Source organism: Cervus canadensis, chromosome 6 (genome assembly GCF_019320065.1).
Source record: "Cervus canadensis isolate Bull #8, Minnesota chromosome 6, ASM1932006v1, whole genome shotgun sequence".
NCBI lineage: Eukaryota > Metazoa > Chordata > Mammalia > Artiodactyla > Cervidae > Cervus > Cervus canadensis.
This window is the reverse complement of record NC_057391.1, coordinates 75,590,650-75,600,550: the sequence shown is the minus strand read 5'-3', so window position 1 is coordinate 75,600,550 and position 9,901 is coordinate 75,590,650. Positions and strand designations below refer to the sequence as shown.

At 53.2% G+C, this 9,901-nt stretch overlaps 2 protein-coding genes across 4 annotated transcripts in view; one reads left to right on the top strand and one right to left on the bottom strand.

The window, feature by feature from the left end:
- Window positions 1-1,605: 1,605 nt before the first annotated feature.
- Window positions 1,606-5,161, bottom strand: LOC122443791. Its single transcript, XM_043472377.1, has 2 exons — window positions 5,101-5,161; window positions 1,606-3,750 (listed from the first exon to the last, which is right to left on the bottom strand). The coding sequence occupies exons 1-2, from the start codon at window positions 5,118-5,120 to the stop codon at window positions 3,099-3,101; spliced, it is 672 nt and encodes a 223-aa protein (XP_043328312.1). The 5' UTR covers window positions 5,121-5,161; the 3' UTR covers window positions 1,606-3,098.
- Window positions 4,246-9,901, top strand: part of ACTN1 (actinin alpha 1) — a 106,748-nt gene continuing 101,092 nt past the window's right edge. For all 3 annotated transcript variants that reach the window (XM_043472376.1, XM_043472375.1, XM_043472374.1), the window contains exon 1: window positions 4,246-4,653. In XM_043472376.1, coding sequence (XP_043328311.1) covers window positions 4,549-4,653 — 105 coding nt within the window. In that variant the 5' untranslated portion in view covers window positions 4,246-4,548. The remainder of the gene's footprint in view (window positions 4,654-9,901) is intronic.

Here is a 9,901-nt window from a genome sequence, read left to right as displayed (position 1 = left end):
GCTTGATAAGTACTCCCAGAACTCATAGACACACCATTCCTCCCTCTTTCCAAGGGAAGTTGGATCATCGACGCCAGAGCTAGGTTCTTCCAGCTGCAAAGCACTTGTGGCTTTCCGGGTGACTCATCACTGGCTGGAGTGGGGCTGCCTGCAGTGCTGGTAATGGACTAAGCTAGCCTCTCAGAGCTGCTGCTGAGCCGGGAGTTCCATTCCTTGAGGAGCTAGGGGGAGAAAGCCCCAGCTGGTGGAAAGGACCTGAGTGCTTTCCCCGCCACTGACTTGAGACTCCTTCAGTCTCGATTCACACCCACTGGCCTATAGAATGGCAAGACCTCTGCCCACAATCACAGTTCCTTCGTCATCGCATCCAGAGAAATCCAAAAGGACGGAAAAGGGGCTGGAAAGGCTGAGCCTCTGGGGAGAAAGGAATCAGTGCTGTTCCAGATGAGCCCTCCCATTTTCCTTCATGATCTTCCCTTACTCTACGTGGGTTGCCCATGTGACCCCAGGGATTATTTCTTTTTCCTTATTAAAAAAAAATTTAGGGAGGGGGGATTGGTATGGGGAACACATGTAAATCCATGGCTAATTCATGTCAATGTATGGCAAAAACCACTACAATATTGCAAAGTAATTAGCCTCCAACTAATAAAAATAAATGAAAAAAAAAAATATTTATTTGGCTGTGCCAGGTCTTCTTTGATCTTTGCGCAGCATGTGAATTTTTTTTTTTTTTCTTCTTTCGGTTGTAGCATGTGAATTCTTAATTGTGGCATGTGGAATCCAGTTCCTTGACCAGGGATCAAATCTGGGTTCCCTGCATTGGGAACATGGAGTCTTATCTGCTGGACTAATGGGAAGTCCCTATTTCTTTTTAAAGGAGCTGCTTTTCTTAAACATTTTTATTGAAAAGTCATAATGGACCTGCTCTAATGCAAAACAAAACAGCTCCCACAAGGGGCGGAACAGCCTCCCCAAACAAGCATTTGTGGAATATTTGCTAAGAATCTCCTACCTCCTCTAAGAGAGGACCACATCTTTCTTCTTTGCTTTTGTATCTTTATAGAGCAATTGCTTGATAAATGTTTGTTGAATGAACTAATTAATTAAATTTGGGGAAATTAATAAAATATGCATATGTTATCTCAAGCAGCTAAAAAAATAAATTGCTATTATCAATGGCAGTAGGAATGAGAGTTATTGATTCAAATGGTAAGTATATGACTGATTAAACCCATAAAAACAGACCACTACTCACCAATCTTTAAGACTAAAATTAAAAAAAACACTGAGTGGAGGGAGAACATGGAGCAACTGAAATTCTCACATTCTGCTGCTTGGAGAGTAAATTGTTAGTCGATTTGAAAAATTAGCAATATCCACTAAAATGAAACATATACCTATACCATAGTATGACATAATTCTTTTCCTAGGTACATATATATATATATAATTTCTCTTGGATGTGATATATATGTGATATCTCCAAGAGAAATTATTTCTCCAAGAGAAACATGTTCACCAAAAGCACACATAAAAATGTAAAACTGTTTATAGCAGTTTTATTCATAGATTCAAACTGTATACAATACAAATGACAGGAGAGTAGGTAAATTACTCAGCATATACTTATACAATGCAATACTACACAGGAAGAAAACAAACAAACAAAAAAAATCAACTGCTGATACAAGCGACAACATAAACAAATCTCACAGACATTAAACTTAGTGAAAAATTCAGAAACCAAAGTACGCATACTGCATGATTTCAGAGACAACTTTTCAGGCCTTACTTTCCAGGCTCTTCTGCCATATCTGATGTTGCCGATGTCCCTCACTTGGATGTTTCCTTCTGGATTTTCATGACACCATGTTGTCCAGGCTTCCTGTGCTTCTGTGGCCCATTTCCTGTCTCCCCCAGGGGTCCTTGTTCTTTACAGTTCCTTTCTAAGTCCTGCTCCTCTGGGTTCAGCTGGGCACTCTTAGCTCCACTGAGGCATTCTCCCTGGAGTCCCTCATGGTGTCCATGCTATCCATAGTCAGATGACTCTCAGATTCTGTTTCCCCTCAAGTCAGGGCTGTGCCATCACCTGCTTACTGGACAGCTGACTCTGGACATTCTTAGAGCACTTCTGGTTCCAGCACTACCTGGATTATTACAACTCCTTTGCAACTGGTTGTCACAGCTTCCAGCCAGCCTTATTCCCCTCAGACCCTCACATCATGTGGCAGAGAAGGCCTTCACTGTCTGGCTGCTGTCCACCTCTCCAGCCCTGTCTCTTGCCCCTCCTGGCCTTGAATTTCTGGTCTAGCCATGTTGTAACGCTAGCATTCCTTTTATACCATACAGCTTCCTGCCCCCATGTATTAGCTCACACTGTTCCTTCTGCCTGGAATAATCTCCCACTCTTCTCTTTGTCTGGCTGACTCTTGTTCTTAAAGACTCACTTGAATTTCCCCTCCTCCAAAAAGTGATACCTGGAGCTTCCTTTCCTATGCTGGGTTCAAAATTCATCCTCTCTACCTCTACAGTCCCCTGGCTGGGGAACTATCTATCTCCTTGCAGTATATTTTTATTTCTGTGTGTCTCTGCTGGACTGCCAGGGGCAAGGAGTGTGTCTTTTTCATCTCTAGATACATAACATCTAGCACATCTCCTGACACATGGATGGGGCTCCACAAATATTTATTGAGAGAATGAATGGCTACCGCACCATCATTACCCTCAATATCAGGTTTAGAGCCATAGTTTACAAGTGGATATAAAACAGTCTATAAATCTGCTGTCTCCATGGCTCAGAAGCAGTGCTTCGTCAGCCAGGGACTTGTGGAGGGCACAGTGCTGACCGGGGACACTTTTATAAATGTGCGAGATGGACTAATGGTGCAGGGAGTGACACGTCACCCATATCTGCTTCCCACAGCATCAGCTGGCTCCCCTGGGAGTCACAGGCACTTTTTCCAACTTTCCCATCTGTTGGCCTTTCAGGTAACCCAATTCATGGCCCTTTCTAACTCCTTCAGTCACCTCTGAACTGTCAGTTGAATTTTCCCAGTACACCCAGCCATCCTTCAGGGGCACACACGGATCAAACACTACTCTGTGCAGATGCTCCTGGAGGCCCCTGGCTCCTGTTCTTCAGCCCTGGAGCTCTCGGGGGAGCCCACTGGGGGGATCCGCCTCTTTCTAGGCCTGAGGGAGGAGGAGCAGGCAGGCTCCACCAACCTAAAGGTGTTTCTTCGGTCTTGCCCTCCTTCCTCCAATAACAATAAGGCTTTGTTTGTCAGGCATAAGGTTACAGGGTTGGCTTGTGGAGCTCTGAGAACCCGATAAGTCCCCCTTTTACGCTCATCTCTCCGAAGTTCAGTTTCTCCATCGGGTCTGCGGTGTGTGTTGAGGGGGCGTGGAATAGGTAGATCGCTCAGAGCTATTAGGGTGCTGCCCAGGTGTGTATAAGGATAGCTCGGCCCTGCCAGCCCGCGGGAACCCGCAGCGGAACCCGGGGAGCTGAGCGACTGAGACCCTGAGCCCAAGGGAGGGCGGCAAAGGAGCCCGCGGCGAGGCGGGAAAGCTGTGCGGCTTCGGAGCGCCGATGGCTTGCCAGAAACCTGGCTCCGGCAGGGCAGGGGTCCGCCGGGTCGTGCCGCGCGGGGCGGGGCCGGGGGCGGAATCAGGAAATTCCCAGTAAATTCCTTTCCATTCCGGCACTCCCCGCCCCCCTTCTCCGGGTGCCGATCTCTCCGGACCCTGGGAAACAGAAAATGAAATGCTTTTCGGGTTTCCTCGCTTCGGTCCTCCACCCCCTGGCAGTTGTGGGCTTTGGAGCGCTCGTGGGAGCGCAGGACGCCGCGGCAACGGAGTACCGGGCCTTCCTGTGGGCTGGGAGCGTGTCCAATGCCCTGGCCGTTCCTCCTGGGGCTCCCGAGCGCGCGGCCGCTCGGTCCCCGAGCTTGGCGAGGCGTCCCCCGGCTTCGGTCCCGTTCAGCTTAAGCTGGTGTCACATGAGCCGCGCGGGGGAGTGGGAACCCGGGGAGTGGGCGGGGGCGTGCGCGCCGGGAGGGGGCCGCCCAGTCCACCTATATGCGCCGCGGCCTGGCTGACGGATGCCAGGAATTCCCAATGAGAGGCGAAGGGGGGAAGTTTGGGCAACTCGGCCTGGCCAATGGAGAGCCTCCGGAGGGCTCTGCCCCTGCCCCTCGCCCCCGCCCGCCTCTGCGCCCGCAGCGCGAGTGTGTCCGCCTCGCTCAGTGTGCGTGGAGATTAGGTCTGAGCGCCGGCGCGAGGCAGGCAGTCCGCGAGCTCCAGCCGCCGCCGCCCGCAGCCGCCGCCTTCGCCAGCAGCGCCGCGGCGGAACCGGGTGCAGGGGAGCTAGCCCGGCCCCGCCAGCCCAGCCCAGCCCAGCCCTAGCCCAGCCCAGCCCAGCCCAGCCCCAGCCCAGATCGTCCCGACTCTCTCCCTACGCCTGGGCAGCAAGCCGCAGCCGCCGCCGCCCGGAGAGAAGGTGGAGGAAGAAATCCAGCCCCTAGCACGCGCGCACCATCCATCATGGACCATTATGATTCCCAGCAAACCAATGACTACATGCAGCCCGAAGAGGACTGGGATCGAGACCTGCTCCTGGACCCAGCGTGGGAGAAGCAGCAGAGAAAGGTCAGCAACCTCCCCGGCCCGTCGCAGCCCCCCGCCCGGGGCAGCTCGGCTCTCGGGGCTCCGGGGTTCTGGGTTACGAACCGGTTCCAGGCGCGCACGAGCGGGGGCGGGGGATGCGCGGCGGCCGCGAGGTGGGGTGTTGGGTTACAGGCGCGGGGCGGAAGGGGGAGCGCCCCGGCCCCAGAGCCCGCGAACGCCGAGGCTGAGCGCTGGGAGGTGGGGCCGCCCGCGGGCAGGTCGCCTTGGGGCGGGCTACCCAGGCCGCCCAGCTGCAGTCGCACCGGCCCCGCGAGGGCAAGGCGCGGGGGCGGTGCTCCGGAGGCTGGGGCCGAGCCCCGGGCTCGGTGGCAGTTAGCTCCGGATCGATTTTCCCTTCCCTTCCCCGCCCCTTGACCGCCTTTCCATATGGCGTGCGGTAGCAGTGCGCTTCCTGGGTCGCCTTGGTACCTGAAGGGGACAAGCTGCATGGGTCCTCCCAGCCCCAATCCGCCGGCCGAGGGGGCAGCGGGATTGGCACCCCCCTCCGGGTCTGTGTGGAGGTGGACCTGCCGGAATGGGGTTAGGGCCGAGAGAACCCGGGCCAAAGCGGGCTCCCCAACGGGCCCTGTGGAGGCGGGGTCAGGGCAGCAAACCGTTTTATTGCTTAACTCAGTGCTTGGTAGCTGCGAACCGAGATGAGCTTGCGTCTGCGTCCTGCCTCTCCGATCCCCGCTCGTTCCTGGGAGATGGCGAATTTGGGCAACTTGATCTGAGTTGAGGGGCTCGGTAGGGCAAGGCATTGTCTCTGGGGATATTTGGGGTCAGTCCTTGGGGCTCCATGCTTAGCCACCGAGGCGCGTCCCAGGCCGCGTGCCGGGTGCGCGCTCTCCCACGGGCGCTGGGCTCAAAGCTGGCGAGGGGACCCGGGCACAGTGGCCGGTGGCAGGAAGAGGTCAGAAACCACTCTTGTTGGGGGGAGGGCGCCCCAACCGTGCCTTTGCTTCCTGCCTGCGCGGTGAGCTCTTGCCCCAGGCGGCCACGTACCCTGAACACCCTTTTCCCTCCTCCCTCGCGGCCCGCTCCCATCCGGTCCCTTCTTAACCCCCACCCCCACCTCCACCCCTCGGCTGATCTGGGAATGGCGGGGGGGGGAGCGGGGGACACACAGGATGGCGCGTCCCCCTGGATAGTGCGGTTAGGGCTGGGCTTGAGGGAGAACGCTTATGTCCAAAAATGGTAACATTCATTCCCTTTTTTAAACTTAAAAGGGGGGGGAGTTTAGGGAGCCGACTGAAGTTTTTTTTCAGCCAAAGGCATCCTGTATTAGCTCACTCAGGAATCCTAAGCCCTGAAACTGGCGCCCTTTTACTCACTTCATCAGACAAGCAGAGGTAATTTAAAACAGCGCACAAAGGGCTTCCCAAAGCAGGGCGACCTGAGCCCCAGGGTCTTGGCTTCTGCTGGGCCCAGCCCTCTGCAGCCGCCCCAGAAGGTTGCCCTGCTTCTAGCCGACTTCTTTTCCTTGCAGCAGTTACTTAAACACCCCTCCCCCTCTACCTGTCGGGCCCCTCTGGGAGGGCTGGGGGAGAGGTGAGTCCCTCCCTCACCTGGTTTATCTCCTGGGTCAGTTGGACTGTTGGGGAGTTGAGAATGGAATAATCTGGAGATTCTCATGGGGGTAAAGGTTGGGGAGTTTCAAGGTGCACCTTCCTTGGGAATAGATTTTAAGTTGGACAGGAGGAGTGGGATTAGTGTGTGGTGGATATTTGGGGGGGTCTTCTGTGGGAGGGGGGTAGAAGAGTAGAAATTTCTGTTTGCCTAGCACCTACTGTGTGCCTGGCTAGGTGGAGTGACAGGACTGCCCAAGAATTAGGAATCAGGTCCTTTTAAGGACTGTGGGACTAAGCATTGAACCTGCACATGGTATTCATTATTATCAAATGAATGAGTGAATATATTAAAAGCAGTGGGGGAGAAAAATTAGTGTCTCTCTTTCTCTCCCTACACACACACACAGACTCAGAACTCTGACCTGGGTGGTAGTGGGTGTGCACCAGGCTTTTGGGCAACCAGGTGGGAACAGGGTCACCTGGGAAGGTTGGTTACCCAGGGACAAACTCCACAGTTCCAAAAGCTGGCATTGGCTGATGTATGCTGGGCCCTGTTCTAATTGTATATATTGTTTCAGTTGTTACTCCCAGCAGCTCTGGGAGCCGGGCAGCAGGAGGATGAGGAAATGAGGGGCAGAGGTGGAAGTAACCAGCCTAGCGTCCAGACAGTTGCATGGAGGGGCTGGGTTGCAGCGGTGCTCCCTCAGGCAGCTTCCCCTCACTCATTCCTTAGTTGGTGAAGGAGGCCGGAAAGCTGGCTCTGGCATCCAGAGCCTGCAAAGATCTCAGACCAAGGGGAGCCAACACCTGCTTTGGTGGGGTTGATGGAGAAGGCCCACAAGCTCTGGGCCTTGATTGAATCTGGTCCACAGCTTTTTTTTTTTTCTGGGCCATTAAGTCTCTGTAACCTCAGTTTCTGCACATTTCCCCTAGTTCTCAGCAGGCTGGTGGGGATCTAAATTGGCATTACAACAGGAGGATCAGACTTAAAGTAACTTGGTGCTTTTGACAGTCTCCCTGCTGACCCTGGGAGGTGAGGGTTGAGTGGGACCAGAGCCAAGGAGTAGGACAGAGGCCGACCGTTCCAGATGGAGGCGGGAGAGTGAGGGCTGGGGTGAGGAGGGGCAGAAGGAGGTCACGGTGCTGTGAGATACAGAGCTGAAGACCCCTGTGTTTTGTCCTAGACCAGACAGCCTGGACTGTGGGTGAGACTTTGGGCCAGTCATTTCGCTTCTCTGAGCCTTTATTAGTTTGTTCAGCAAGTACTTTTGGAGCCCCTCCTCTGGGCCAGGCTGGGATCCCGGTGCAGAGGGTGCAGCCATGAGCTAGACAGGCCAGGTCTCTGTCCCTGTGGCCCTTCCGTTCTGTTTCCTCCTCCTGCCTGCCCTGCACACCCCTCAGGGCTCCTTACAGGCATCAGATTAAATGACTTCTTGGGTGACGCCAAGGCTGATGCAGATGCTGGTAGAAGTCTGTGCAGGTAGCAGGCATGACTCAAGAACCTGCCTTGGGTTGGCCATGGCTTGTCCCTTCAAAGAGTGCTTCAGTGCAGAGTTCATCCTGCTGGGCTCCTTGCCTCAGGACAGAAAATGCCGTGGCTTGGGCAAGTTTACTGGATTTTACAGTCTTTTTGATGTTGGAGGCTGAGAACTGAAGCCATCTTTTCTAGGGGCCCCAGCTCTGAACGCCCATCTTTTGGGAATGACCAGCGTCCTCAGAGCCCATGGGTGACTCTCACCCACATCCTTGTGTGTGTGCTCACGTGTGCCTGGAGTCAAGTTGGCTAGAGAGAACATAGATTTTGAGTAAAATCCTGGCTCTACACTTGTATGCTTGTGGCCCTGGACAAGTTACTTATCCTTTCCCAGCCTCCAATTTCTTGTTTATAAAAAGAAGCTAATACCTTCCCCGCCCCCACCCCCTTTACTGCTAGGTCGACAGCAGAGGATATGTAAAAGGGCCTCTTCTGCTGTTCAATTTTTTTTCTCTCTCTTCCCTCTTAAATCCTGGAGGCTCTAGTGTCCTGTGTATTCCCACTGGTGCCAGCCCTGGGTTTTTGTTCTGTTTTTCACATGTAGGACCTTAATTAATGTTTGTTGAGCTGATGGATGTTCAAACAGAGAGACAGCCCTGACAGGTAAAAGAAGGTAGTTGTAAATAGGCCAGATCCTGATTCTGTATCCACATCAAGCCAGGTTGTCAAGCTATGTGGCAGGAAGAGAGGCTGCTTTATTTACATTTGCTTCTGGATTTCGAGGGGCTTCCTGGTGGCTCAGCGGTAAAGTGCCTGCGATGCAGGAGCCACCAGAGACGTGGGTTCGATCACTGAGTCAGGAAAGATCCCCTGGAGGAGGGCACAGCAGCCCACTCCAGTATGCTTGCCTGAAGAATCCCCATGGACAGAGGAGCCTGGTGGGCTGCAGTCCATGGGGTCACAAAGAGTCAGACTGAGCATGCATGCATTCATGTCCTGGACTGCGAGACCATCCTCAGAGGAGCTACCAAGGTTACCCACCAAGGTGGAGGATTGCAAAGAGGGGAGAGTCTGCTGTAGGTGGGTTTATCTGGGGAGGATCAGGATGTCTGCCTACCCTGAAGGCAGGAGGTTAGGAGTGAGTGATGCCTGGTAGTGATAAAGCCTGAAAGAGGAGAGAATTGGCCCTCATCTCCATCCTCATATTCCTAGTGTTCACTCCTTCCCGATTCACTCCTCGTCAGTGTCCATGGAGGCAGGACGCAGCCTGTCCTGTGCTGTGCAGAATCCCTAGTGCCTAGCACAGAGTCAGACCTATTGCACGTGGTCCAGAAATGATGATGAAATAATTGGATAAACATCATGCCTGGCTGCTAACTCCAGGCCAGGTTGGTAGAGATTGGGATGAAATGCTTCACATTCCAGATAAACCATCCCTTTCTGGGACTGGATTCTGGCTCCGGCCTCCGCAGATGGACATGCTCTGGGCACCCTGGTTCAAGTCTTCACCCCGCCACTGGCTAGCAGTGTGATCCAGGGTGAGTCACTTACCTGCTCTGTGCCTGATGATGCCAAGAGGGAAATGGGGATAATAATTGTTCCTGCCTGAAATAGCTGAGTAGAAGCTTACAAACCAAGTAAGGTGTGTAGGGAATTTTAGCTTAGTACATGGGGTATAGTGAGTGCTCAGTAAATGTTAACTATTTTGAGGAACCAGAGCCGCTATGGCTTTTTTACCGTGATGCTTTGAGATAAGATGTAGTATAAAAATCCGCTTCCAAAGGAAGCCAGGAGTGTGTGGGAGTTGTGTTGTCCTTGACCTTTGACCCCAAAGTCAGTGCTGGTTCATTGGGTGTCACCTGACCTTTCCGTTTGCTCAACCCCTTGACCTATAGAATGGTATAGAATCCCTTGCCTACCCTTTTCCTACTTCCTGGGTATCCAGGATGAAGAGATGGATGCCAAAGTGCTTAAAAACATGTCAGTTGGTTGTAATACAGGTAAAATACCTCAGAGTGTTTTCAGGCTCCTCTGATAATTAACCGATGAATGCCAAAGTGCTTAAAAACATTGTCTTCTAGTGGTAATGCTGGTAAAACGACCTCAGAGGTCTTCAGGCCCCTCTGATAATTAACTGAGCGCATTCTGCAGGCCCTGCTCACACCCCCAGCAGCTTGCCCAGCCC